The sequence below is a fragment of the Mesoplodon densirostris genome, chromosome 1 (genome assembly GCF_025265405.1).
Source record: "Mesoplodon densirostris isolate mMesDen1 chromosome 1, mMesDen1 primary haplotype, whole genome shotgun sequence".
NCBI lineage: Eukaryota > Metazoa > Chordata > Mammalia > Artiodactyla > Ziphiidae > Mesoplodon > Mesoplodon densirostris.
Window position 1 is genome coordinate 33927153 of NC_082661.1, and position 13778 is coordinate 33940930.

At 40.2% G+C, this 13778-nt stretch overlaps 1 protein-coding gene across 1 annotated transcript in view; it reads right to left on the reverse strand.

Moving 5' to 3' along the window:
* LOC132487913 (cytochrome P450 2C18-like) overlaps positions 1 to 13778 on the reverse strand; it is a 56136-nt gene that overhangs the window by 34724 nt on the left and 7634 nt on the right. Inside the window, 3 exon segments of the mRNA XM_060095824.1 lie at positions 1708 to 1857; positions 2030 to 2192; positions 9172 to 9353. Of these exon segments, the coding sequence (XP_059951807.1) occupies positions 1708 to 1857; positions 2030 to 2192; positions 9172 to 9353 (495 nt within the window).

The following is a 13778-nucleotide window of genomic DNA, read 5'->3' on the forward strand; positions in this document are numbered from 1 at the left end:
ATGTCAGGCTCCTTTTCAGCTGAACCATGCCAAGACACTAAGCTGGCAGAAAAACTTTTACTTTAGAAGGTAGGGACTAATTTGAGAAGGCCTTAAGATTTCTCTGTGTGTGACAGCTAAAATCTGATTTTTAATCTTTCCTTTCACTTGAGAGAGAGACTTACAAAGCAGGGTAATTTGGAATTCAGACTGAAAATAAAATCCATCTTAACAAGCACTTCATAGGTCAGTACAGCTGACAGGTGTAAAATATTACCAAAGTACCAAAATTGGTAAAAAATTACCAACCACCATCCAATTGTTTTAAAATGTACTTGGGTTTTATTTTTATTCAGATGGTAAGGCCAACAGATCAGGAGATGATAAGATAGTTTATTACTCATACTTCCCAAGAGGAGGGGGCACACTACACAAGGCCACATGGGGAAGCACCCAGGTCAGTCAGGAGGCAGAAGGAACAAGGAGAGAGCATGGGCCAAAGCCTTTACTGGGGTTTTCATGGAAGAAATGAGCAAGGCTGGGTAGGTATGCTCACTAAGTTTAAGACTGGATAGTTTGGGTAATTTCAGAAGGCTCTAGGCCCTAGGGGTGGTCCCTAGTTGTCCTGTAACTGGCCCTGGATTGATTTAGGGCAGGGAGAATACTGGCTTGGTGTGTGAGGGTTCCATAAAGGAGGTTTCCTGGGGGTACTGGCTTTGGATAGGCTGATTTGAAAAATCAAAGGAGTGCTCACATCACAAGATGTGACGCTCTATCTCAGAATTAGCTAACCCTGGGAGAGGCAGTTGCTCCCTGGCTCTGCAAGGCCCCCAAAATGTCAAAGTATCATAAAGTAGAGAAAACAGAAAACATGTTTATTATATCAATAATGGGGGAGGGAAATATAAAGAAAGCTGAAAACAGAAGAAACTAATAGGGAAGGCAGGGTAATGAGTTATTAATAATAGTTGAAATCTGTTTAAATAAATCCTTTTATAGCCTGGTATTTGTGTAATGTTCAGGATTAAGCCACAGCATCTATTTCTTAAAATATATAAAACAACACTGTAAGTAGGGAGGGAGCAACATTAAATAACTGAAGCTGATAATTGTAAAACAGTTATTTACAAGGAAATCACAATTGATGAGGTCTGCACTAAGGGATGCCTAAGCAATTAAAATCATAGACAGTTATCATTACTGGCCAGAACAGTAGGCAATGGGTCTCAGAAGAAACCCTCAGACATGTGAGTGAGGCGACCATACAAATATAGGCCAATTAAGTGAAAGCACATGTCATCTGTTTCACGCTCCATAAGGGTGTGATGAGGTCATTCCCACCGTGTCCACTTGACGAAATGTTCTGGAATACATAACCCACATTTACACTATGGGAAAAACCATTATTCTCTAATGCTAGAAAAAAAACAAGACTCAAAACCTTCTACCTTCATGACCTGATGATTTGAAAACAAAAAGTTCAGGACAGGATAGGATTAAATGACCTTTAATCCACACTATATGCACCATAGTGGGTGTACACACACAACAAGCATAGATACACAAAAGCCCTCTTGGCTCTCTCCTCTCTCTCCCTGCTCCACAGGTCAGGGCTGAACACCATGACCCCTATGAAGGATGTGGCTGTCCCTGAAATGTTTCCTAGGATGTCACTGGAGAAGATAGCAGTCTGTTAAGGTGAGAGTTACAGAGCATAGCATCACCCACCACTGGTTTTTCTCAACTCCTCCACAAGGCAGTGGGCTTCCTCTTGAACTCGGTCCTCAATGCTCCTATTCCCCACCCCGAAATTCCACAGTGTCATGAGGGAGATGCGCCAGATCTCCTTCCATCTCTTTCCATTGCTAAAGAGGATTCCTACCAGGAGGAGAAACAGAAACTAGGAGGGAGGCCCTAGGGAAGGAGGAGTGAGCTGACACGTGGCAGCCTGGCAGACGGACCCAGCTCTGCCGGGGGGCTCTTCAAATTCCTCTTTTCCATCCTCCTCACCCTCACTACCAATGCGGAACATGCGCACATGCACACCTACCATGTCCTTTATTAACTCTTTGAGACACAGGGAGACTGCCTCTTCCAGAAAACTCTTCTCACAGATCAATCAGGGCTTCTTTCACTGCTTCATAACCATGCAACACAATGGTGGGCTTCAAGCCAAAATACCCAGTGAACACAGGGCCATACGCTTTTGAGAGCTGGAAAATGTAAAGAAAATGCAAATATTAGCAAAAGAAGTCACAATTTGGTCTATTTTGCTCATGATTAAGATTGTTATCAACATCATGTTGTTGACGTTTTTATTCTGCCACACATAACTTCAAACATTTCTGGATCTTATATATATGTATGATGATAATTCAACATCCATTCATGATAAAAAAAAAACCTCTCACCAAAGTGGTTGTAGAGGGAACATATCTCAACATAATAAAGCAGAAGCCCTAAAAAGACATTTCTCCAAAGACAACATACAGATGGCCCACAGGCATATAAAAAACTGCTCAACATCACTACCTATTAGAGAAATGCAAATCAAAACCATGATGAGGTACCACCTCACACCAGTCAAAATGGTTATCATCAAAAAGTCTACAGGGCCTCCCTGGTGGCGCAAGTGGTTGAGAGTCCGCCTGCCGATGCAGGGGATACGGGTTCGTGCCCCGGTCTGGGAGGATCCCATATGCCGCGGAGCGGCTGGGCCCGTGAGCCATGGCCGCTGAGCCTGCGCGTCCGGAGCCTGCGCGTCCGGAGCCTGTGCTCCGCAACGGGGGAGGCCACAACAGTGAGAGGCCCGCATACTGCAAAAAAAAAAAAAAAAAAGTCTACAAATAATAAATGCTGAAGAGGGTGTGCAGAAAAGGGAACCCTCCTACACTGGCTGCAGGAATGTAAATTCGTGCAGCCACTATGGAGAGCAGTAGGGCGACTCCTTTAAAAACTAAAAATAGAGTTACTATATGATCCAGCAATTCCATTCCTGGGTATTTACCCAGAAAAAACAAAACCTCTAATTCGAAAAGATAATGCACCCCAATGTTCACAGCAGCACTATTTACAATAGCCAAGTCATGGAAGCAACCCAAGTGCCCATCAACAGACAACTGGCTTAAAAAGATGTGGTGTACTTATACAACGGAATATTACTCAGCCATTAAAAAAAGACCAATAAAAAAATAATTTTTTTTAAAGTGAAATGTTGCCATTTGTAGCAACCTGGATGGGCATACAGGATAATATGCTTAGTGAAATAAGTCAGAGAAAGAAAAATACTACATCATATCACTTATATGTCAACTCTAAAAAATAATACAGGGCCTCCCTGGTGGTGCAGTGGTTGAGAGTCCGCCTGCCGATGCAGGGGACACGGCTTCGTGCCCCGGTACGGGAAGATCCCACATGCCGCGGAACGGCTGGGCCCGTGAGCCATGGCCGCTGGGCCTGCGTGTCCGGAGCCTGTGCTCCGCAACGGGAGAGGCCACAACAGTGAGAGGCCCGCGTACCGCAAAAATAATAATAATAATAATAATAATAATACAAATGAATTTATATACAAAAGAGAAAAAGACTCACAGACATAGAAAACAAATGTATGGTTACTAAGGCGGCGGGACAAATTAGGGGGATGGAATTAACAGATACAAACTAATATACATAAACTAGATAAGCAACAAGGATTTACTGTATAGCACGGGGAATTATACTCACTTTCTTGTACTAGGTCACCAGGAAGGAAGATGGCGGCGCCCAAATCGCGGTGCACTTCCCGAGGTGGTTGTTTGGTACCACAGGCGGGTCAAGAGTCTTCCCCTGGTACTGCGTGAGGCCAACTCGGGCGCTCGGGGGTTGCTGGAGGTGCCGAAGGCTCCGGGTCTGTTCAAGGAGTTCTTCCCAGGGAGGGGCACGAAGACAGGGCTCCCAGAGCTCTTGGACGGTGGTATGGCGGGCAACTTTCCCCAGACCATCTACTGCACCTTCGACCCCATGACTCGCTTCCTTTGGGGTATCTGCTGGCACTGTTGGGGCTGTTTCACTTCCACCGACTGGGCCACAAAGCGAGCGCGTCGGTGGGAGGTGCCACCGCGCGCCTGGGAGACCGGAGTGGCTGTACCTGGGCGCACAAGGCGCTGCACGCAAAGCACGTGCAAAACAACGTGCGCGCCCTGCGTCGGGGGCTCTAGGCTGCTGATCACCGGCAGCTGCTCACTAACGGGCGGACGCGGGGCAGCTGCGCGGTGCTGGACAGCTCGGCGTGGTATCAGAAGCAGCACCTGGTGGACTTCCTAGCGGCAGCGGGCGGCCACTTCCGCGCGGGCACGCTGCTGAACCGGCCCAGCGTGCAGACTTGGCTGAAGACCCCGGTGGCGTGAGTTTGGCCGAGTTTTTATACCAGGTGAACCCCGGAACAAGCGTCCTGGATAATACATGCTGCAAAGCAAACGCCGTTTCAGACGGTCCTCGAAGGTATCGGATGATAACAGAAGGCGGAGTCAGTATAAATCACAGGCAAGTAACGGATCCTGAGAGTGTTTTAGTTGTTGGACAACATATTAAGAATGGACTTTCGTTACTTAAAATAGGAAAAAGGGATTTCTACATTATAAAATGGCTTCAGCTATGATGAAAAATCCTTCTGGTGGTTCAAATTTATCCATCATTCATTCTCAAGACATACGAACGTATAATCTTCACTTATGCAAATCAAACAACAGAGAATGGAGTATACTCGAGGCCTCACAGCGTGAGTGATTTCATTATTTATATAAGTTGGTTCTGTTTGTGTAATAGTGGGATATTTTATTTCCTGGTCCTTAAACATTAAGGGCTACCACAGAAAGGCATGATTTCCGGGGTTAATCTCTTTTCATAATTATTCTCCATGAAAAACTAAATGCTATCTTTCCTATCCTGTCCTTCTTGTTCTTTTGAAGACAAGGAAGAACAATGAAAAAGAGGTAGTATAAGAAATTGTAAGGGGGGGACTTCCCTGGCGGTCCAGTGGTTAAGGCTCCATGCTTACCCTGCAGGGGACACGGGTTCCATCCCTGGTTGGGGAACTAAGATCCCACATGCCGTGCGGCATGGCCGGAAAAAAAAAAAAAGAAATTGTGGGTACTTTTATATCAGGTGAATATCTCACTGGATTTTTTTGTTGTTAAGGAAGCTAGTACAGTTCTCCTTTAAAAAGGAGAAAAGTTAGAGGAAACCATATTTGACATTAGAAATTACAGTAGAAATAGTTACCTTTGGGAAAAAAAAAGAACAAAAATCAGTACTTAACTTTTCAGGAAGTTTCTAATTCAGTTTTCCAGTCCCTTGCCTGTGTTCCATAGAATTAAATTTACTCACAGCCTTATTTTTTTTTTTTTTTTTACTTAGTAAAAAAGGTATCAATGTTTTATAAATTTATAAGCTTTTAGTTTTTAAAGTTTCAATTTCTGCCCCCAGGCAGATTGCAACTTGAGATGAACTGAAAAGTTAAGCAACCAACAAGATAAAACAGAGGATAATCATATGAGTATATCAAAAGGTAAAAGGGATAAAGAAATTTCAGGTCAAATTTAAAGTATCTGGAATCAAGACTTAGTTAAATTAAGCTCTACATTCACTAGGCAATTCGATCCTCCAGAAATGTTTCTAAAATCTGAAAAGTCAAGGTAATAGCACCCCTGTTTCCCCTGAGGATCAAGTGAAACACAAACACAAAATGGTTTACAATCAGATTTGTTCCAGAAAATCTTACAGGCAGCAAAGCATGGCTTTAGAGTTCAAATTCTAGCCATTTACTACCTGGGGATTACTTGGAGCAAGTCACTATCTTCATATGCAAAAATGGAGATGTAATAATGCTCGAGTCAATTAGGAAAAATCTAATAGGGAAAAAAAGTCATAAAACTTTCGTACAGTATAAGCTGTATTGCTATGTTCCAAAGTAGATTTAAATGTTAGAAAGCCATAGTTTATCCAAACCTTCATCTGGGAGTAAAGTTAGGAAGAATTCATTTATTGACAAACTTTAATGTTACTTCATAGCAGCAATTTTATTTACATAGTAAAAATGAACATACAGGTATCCATTATAAATGTCAGAGATCATCTCTACATTTCAAAACTTCACTCAGTTTGAGGGCCAACAAAAGAAGTTTTTCTCTTTCCATACCTGTCTTGCCTCTGTTTTTCTTTGTACAAGGTGTGTAGTACTAGCAAGCGCATTACTGTAGCAGGTCACAATTTCAACATGAAATTTGATGTGCTGGGGAAAGGTGCATGACGAGGTGTTTCCCCCCTTACAAATTCAGAAAGCTAGAATAGAATGGTCATCATCTGACCTACCTGAAATAAGTAAGTCACGGATTGCTATGATTTCAAAATTGATGTCTAATGATGGCAGGGTAATTTTAAAGTGTGCTAACAAACATCTTGGAAGCATGTATTCTACGAAGATGGTACTACTAACAGATTCAAAGTAGTACCGTATCATATCAGACTGAATCTGGTTTTTTATGTTTGAGACGAGTTGCTGAGCCTATTGTTTCTTAGTAAATGGGTACCGTTAGCTAAAGGTAATGGACATATCCATATTGTTCCTGCCAATAGTCCTTCATAAATGTCATGACTTTAAAAATTTTAGTATCTACAATATATAATTGATCTTCAAATTTATAATGTAGTTCATATCAAGAACCACCTGGAGAGTTTTAGTAAAATGTTTATGTTCTAAACCTCACTTCCAACCCCCTGAAAGCCTTTAGGAGTATGTGTGTGTGTCCAGATGTTTTTCTTTAAATAATAAAGCTCCACATTATTTTCATTTAAAAAATATCTTGTGATAACATATAATGGAATATAATCTGCAAAAACAAACAAACAAACTGAATCACTATGCTGTACACCTGAAACTAACATAATATTGTAAATCAACTATACTTCAATAAAAATGTTTTAAAAGACTAAATATGATGGTGATTATTATCACCTCTGATGTGCCGGGCCATGGCCTCGGTACTTGGTACTCAGATTATTACTAATCATCATATCAAAACTTTGAGCTAGGGTTATTTACCCTGTTTTATAGATAAAGAGATTAAGGTTCAAAGCCTTTCCTGTTTATTTCCAATGTCTCACAGTTAATAAATAGAAGACCCCAATTTTTTTTATTGAAGTATAGTTGATTTACTTCAACTATAATGGTGTGCCAATCTCTGCTGTACAGCACAGTGACTCACTTTTACACATATATACTTTTTTTTAATATTCTTTTCCATTATGGTTTATCCCAGGAGATTGGATATTGTTCCCTGTGCTATATGGTAGGACCTTGTTATATATCCATTCTAAATGTAATAGTTTGCATCTACCAACCCCAAACTCCCAGTCCATCCCTCTCTCTCCCCCCAGCTCCCCCTTGGCAACCAGAAGGCTGATCTCTGTGTCTGTGAGTCTGTTCCCATTTTGTAGATAGGTTCATTTGTGCCATATTTTAGATTCCACAAATAAGTGATAACATATGGTGTTTGTCTTTCTCTTTCTGACTTACTTCACTTAGTATGATAATCTCTAGTTGCATCCATGTTGCTGCAGATGGCATTATTTTGTTCTTTTTTATGGCTGAGTAGTATTCCATTGTATATATGTACCACATCTTTATCCATTCATCTGTTGATGGACATTTAGGTTGTTTCCATGTTTTGGCTATTGTGAATAGTGCTGCTGTGAACATAGGGGTGCATGTATCTTTTTGAACTATAGTTTTGTCTGGGTATATGCCCAGGAATGGGATTGCCGGATCATATGGTAATTCTATTTTTAGTTTTCTGAGGAACCTCCGTACTGTTTTCCTTAGTAGCTGCACCAACTTACATTCCTACCAACAGTGCAGGAGGGTTCTCTTTTCTCCACACTCTCTCCAGCATTTGTTATTTGTAGACTTTTTAATGATGGCCATTCTGACCGATGTGAGGTGGTACCTCATTGTAGTTTTGATTTGCACTTCTCTAATAATTGGTGATATTGAGCATCTTTTCATGTGCCTACTGGCCATCTGTGTGTCTTTGGAGAATGTCTATTAAGGAGAAGACCCAAATTTCAACACAGCTTAGTTGACCTCTGATGCCTAAGAAATTTATCAGTCCCCAATGCCTACCTTAGAACCAATATCCAGTTGACTGCTTCAGAATCACCTGTAAAGCTCATCCCATGGGAATTCTGACTCAGTAGTGATAAATACTAGCAATCTATATTTTTTAAAACCACCCTAGATGATTCAAATGCCCAGCCCAGTTTAAGATCCGCTAGTATTACTAACAGAAAGAGAGCAAGCATCACAAAGGCAGTGCCAGGACATGCAGCAGCTCATGGAAGAACAGTTTCTTCCATCCTGCATCATTCTTGGCCGCAGACAGCAGCTTTGTGCAGAATCCAAAAGGATTTTATTACTACCCAGCTGGCTCTAATTACTTTTTTCTTTCATTCACTTATACTTGTCCTGCTCTCAAGCTATTTCCTTAACATCAGGCATAATTTGCTTCTTCACAGGAGTTCAATTTTCATAGCTATTCTGAACAAAACACAGTTTATATAATAGATGACTTCTTGAATGAAATCTCTAATCACAAAACATTTCCCTTACCATTTACCTTCAGCCAAAAATCATAGCAAATGGTGGTGAAACAAAGGGAAGAAACACTTCAGTCTTTTGTCACGTTATTATTTTGATTCAACCATACAAAGACCTAAATGTTTCTCTACTCACAAAATGCATTCCACAATTATTGACAATGACAGACCAAAAGTAATACTCCAAGGGAATGTTTGCCTTAAAATAATATCTTTTAATAATTTTATTTTAATATATTATAATGTATTTTAATATATTTTAATAAAGTTATTTTATTTAAAAGTAGATGTTCATGGGCTTCCCTGGTGGCACAGTGGTTGAGAGTCCGCCTGCCGATGCAGGGGACACGGGTTCGTGCCCCGGTCCGGGAAGATCCCACAACCGCGGAGCAGCTGGGCCCATGAGCCATGGCTGCTGAGCCTGCGTGTCCGGAGCCTGTGCTCCGCAACGGGAGAGGCCACAATGGTGAGAGGCCCGCGTACCGAAAAAAAAAAAAAAAAAAGTAGATGTTCATTTACTTTCCCTTTGCAAGCCACTGGAGGAACATAAAACCTACTTACATTGGTTAAGGATTTGCCGATATCCTTAACATCTAACTGTAGGATATTTCCAAGAATTGGGAGAGGAGTGGGGCCAGTCGGGAGCTGCCCTTTCCCAGAGCTCTGTTTCCAGAGTGAGAGGAGAAGCAGACAGGAGAGACAGAGCCCCAGGACCACAGCCGGATCCACTGGAACCTTCTCTTCTTACTCAGACAGCTGTGAACCTGAAATCCAAAGCTTTTATAACAGTCCCTGCTAATTCAGCTTGTGCCTCTGACTCGTAAAGTGAACAAGCAGCTAGGTCTACTTTAATTTCTCTTTTGAAAGAACTTTAGCCTTGTGATAATCAAAATATGGTGTTCTTTGCTCTTGCCCTTTTTTTCAATGCCCCACCTGGGCATTCCAGTTTAAGAGGCCTGGGGTGGAGCCCAGGTACTGGTAATTTTTTTTAAACACTCCATGTGGTTGACAACCAGTGAAGTAAATGATTTGATCAAAAAATTGCTCAACATTCTGGATTCTCAGATTAGTAACCAGTTAAGAATTTATGACTTTGAGGGCAGTCCTTGTATGTTAAAAAAAAAAAAAAGTTTATCCTTTAATGCTTTATCAAACACTAATATACTTTGTCCTTGAAAATGAAAACCTTTTGAAATATTTTAGTGTACCATACTAACATTATAGCTTCCCAAACATAAACCAGCTAACATAACTCCTACATTTTGAAGGTCCAAACATGTATCCAGGAAATAGCTAAGTCAATTTACACATATTTTACCATTTAACTCTCCCCCTCCCCTCAGAAAAAACACTAGAAGAAGAAATTTTTAATTTTTATCTTTCAGATGGGGAAAGGGAAATTCAGAGAACAGGAGGTCCAGCGAGTGTCAAATAGCTAATAAATGACAAAAGTGGGATTTGAAATGATCCTCTGATGCCCGTTGTGGTCCACTGTGGCTTACAGCACAGCTGCCTCACGAACAAGTTTAGGAACACAAAACCAAACCCCCAAAACATTAGTTTCTCTGAACGTACACCCCGTGAATGTCTACAGAATGACAAGTTTCACACTAAATAGATGTTCGTTACTTGGCTGCAAGGATAAAAGGGTCGTGGGTTTTCAAGACATAAAAGATAGGGATTCTCCCCCTCCATCACTGCAGAGGTGACACTTGCTCAGGTAACTAAGGGAAAGGCTAATCTCAGGGGGCAGAGCTTGAGAAACCATGACTTCCCCCACCTCCCAGTCACCTCCAGATACATCTGCTTTGGTTGCTTTCTTTGTTCTGTCATTGTCAGAAATAATGGAATGAAGTATGCACAGCAAGGAAGGGAGATTTTGACAAAACAGAAGGTGTGGATTCAGTGGAAGATGGAAGGCAGAGACTTCACTGAACAGACTCATGGCCCAGAACCAATGCAACATGCAGACCTGAACAGGAAACAGCACTTAGTGGTCATGAGGATCTAAATGTCACTGGCATTATATACATTACTAGATCACTAAAAAAAATTTTTTAATTAAAATAAATAAATAAATAAAAAAGAAATTATGTTTCTATATTGTATTTTTTAGGTATGTTGACATACAACATTATATTAGTTTCCGGTATACAACATAATGATTTGGTATTTGTGTATATTGCAAAATGATCACCACAATAAGTCTAGTTAACATTCGTCCCCATACATAGTTACAGAATTTTTTTCCCCATAACGAAAACTTAAAGACTTACTCTCTTAGCAGCTTTCAGATATGCAATACAGTATTATTTTTTTTTAATAATTTTATTTATTTTTGGCTGCGTTGGGTCTTCGTTGCTGTGCGTGGGCTTTCTCTAGTTGCAGCGAGCAGGGGCTACTCTTCGTTGTGGTGCGCGGGCTTCTGAGTGCGGTGGCTTCTCTTGTTGCGGAGCACGGGCTCTAGGCGCGCAGGCTCCAGTAGCTGTAGTGCACGGGCTTAGTTTCTCCGTGGCATGTATAGTCACCATGCTGTACAATACATCCCCATGACTTTTTTATTTTATAACTTAAGGTTTGTACCCTTTGACCACTTCACACATTTTGCCCTACCTGAGCCCCCACCTCTGGTAACCACCAAACTGTTCTCTGTATCTAGGAGCTTAGTTGTTTGGGTTTTTTTGTTTGTTTGTTTTCTTTTTTAGATTCCACATATAAATGAGATTATATGGCATTTGTCTTTCTCTGTCTGACTTATTTCACTTAGCATAATACCCTCAGGGTCCATCCAAGTTGTTGCAAATGGCAAGATTTCATTCTTTTTTTATGGCCAAATAGTAATCTCTTGCATACATAGACCACATTTTCTTTATCCATTCATCCTTCAGTGGACATTTAGGTTGTTTCCATATCTTGGCTATTGTAAATAATGCTGCAGTGAACATGGGGGTGCACCTGTTTTTTCAAGTTAGTGTGTTCATTTTCTTAAGATTAATACCCAGAAGTGTAATTGCTGCATTGTATGGTAGTTCTATTTTTACATTTTTGAGGAACCTCCATACTGTTTTCCATAGTGGCTGCACCAATTTACATTCCCACCAACAGTGCACAAGGGTTCCCTTTTCTTCACATCCTTATCAACACTTGTTATTGTTGACTTTCTGATAATAGCCATTCTAACAGGTGTGAAGTGAAACCTCATGGTTTTGATTTGCATTTCACTGTCGATTAGTGATGTAGAACATCTTTTCTTGTGTCCATTGGCTATCTGTATGTCTTCTTTAGCAAAATGTCTATTCAGATCCTCTGCCCATTTTTTAATCACATTGTTTGGGTTTTTTTTGCTATTGAGTTGAATGTGTTCTTTATATTTTTTGATTAACCACTTATCAGATATATAATTTGCAAATATTTTCTCCCATTCAGTAGGTTGCCTTTTCATTTTGTTGATAGTTTCCTTTGCTTTGCAGAAGCTTTTTAGTTTGATATAGTCCCACTTGTTTATTTTTGCTTTTGTTGCCTTTACTTTTGGAGTCAGATCCAAAACTTTATTGCCAAGACTAATGTCAAGGAACTTACCACCTATGTTTTCTTTTAGGAGTTTTATGGTTTCAGGTCTTAAATTAAAGCCTTTAATCCATCTTGAGTTAATTTTGTGTATGTTGTAAGATAGTGGTCCATTTTCATTCTTTTGCATATGGCTGTCCAGTTTTCCAACACCATTTATTGAAGAGACTGTTCTTTCCCCATTGTATATTTTTGGCTCCTTTGTTGTAATTAATTGACCATATAAGCATGGGTTTACTTCTAGGCTCTCTATTCTGTCCCATTGATCTACATATCTGTTTTGATTACTGTAGCTTTGTAATATAGTTTGAAATCAGGGAGTGTGATGCCTTTAGCTTTGTTCTTTCTCAGATTGCTTTGGCTACTTGGGGTCTTTTGTAATTCCATACAGATTTTAGGATTGTTTGTTCTATTTTTGTGGAGAATGCCATTGGAATTACGATGGGGATTGCATTGAATCTGTAGATTGCTTTGAGTAGTGTGAACATTTTAACAATATTAATTCTTCCAATCCATGAGCATGGGATATCCTTCCATTTATTTGTGTCTCCTTCAATTTCTTTCATCAGTGTCTTACAGTTTTCAGTGTACAAGTCTTTTACCTCCTTGATTAAACTTATTCCTAGGTATTTTATTCTTTTTGATGCAATTGTCTATATTGTCTTTTTATATCAGAGGCAAGTGGACATTAAATTTTTAATTATCATTTATAATAACAAAAAAATCATGTACGTAATAAATCTAACACATTACATGAAAAAATTCTCTGGAGAAAACGATAACACTTTATTGAGAGGCATGAAAGAAAATCTAAATAACTATAGGGCTATATACCAAGTCCACTGATTGGAAGAGCCAATATTGTGTAGATGCTAATTCTCTTCTAACTGATCAGTAGATTCAGTGCAATCTCAAAGCCCCAACAAGCTTTTTTTCCTTTTCGTAAAGGAAAGGAAATGTATGTGGGAAATGCAAATCCCAGTAATAGGAGGAGCAGGAGGGAAAAGATGAAGGAGGAAACAGTTGAGGGGAATGGAGAGGGGGTAGAACGAGAAAGTGGAGAAGGGAAGTTTTACTCTACCAGAAATCAAGACATATTATAAAACAAAGTAATGGGTGATAGATACAGTAATAGGGAGAACAGATGATGTGGATTCTGTAGAGCAGAGTGGTTAATGAACATGCCCCAAGGTACGTTATCATTATCATTACTTAGACAAAGTTTGCAACAAGACAGATTGCTCCTAGGTAACCTTGTGAACTGCTCCTATGATTTCTGTCTCAGTCCATCATCATGAGAGTCCCCACTGCAGGGCCCTGTCCTAATCTAAGTCGCTCTTTTCTGGAATCAACTGGTACACCAGAATTTTACTATCCCAACACCTCAAATTAAGGCTGCTCAAGCCTATGCTGATGCTCTTAGCTTCATTCAACCTAAGTAATCTGATGAAGAGATCACAAAGTTATTCACAGAAAGAAAGGCTTTTTTGCTAAAAGTATTTCAATAAATGTCATAGAATTTCAGCCCTTGTGGGGAACTGCTTGGTTATTCCACAAAAAGGCCTTAGACCAATGTTATAAACTCCTTACTAGCCACAGAA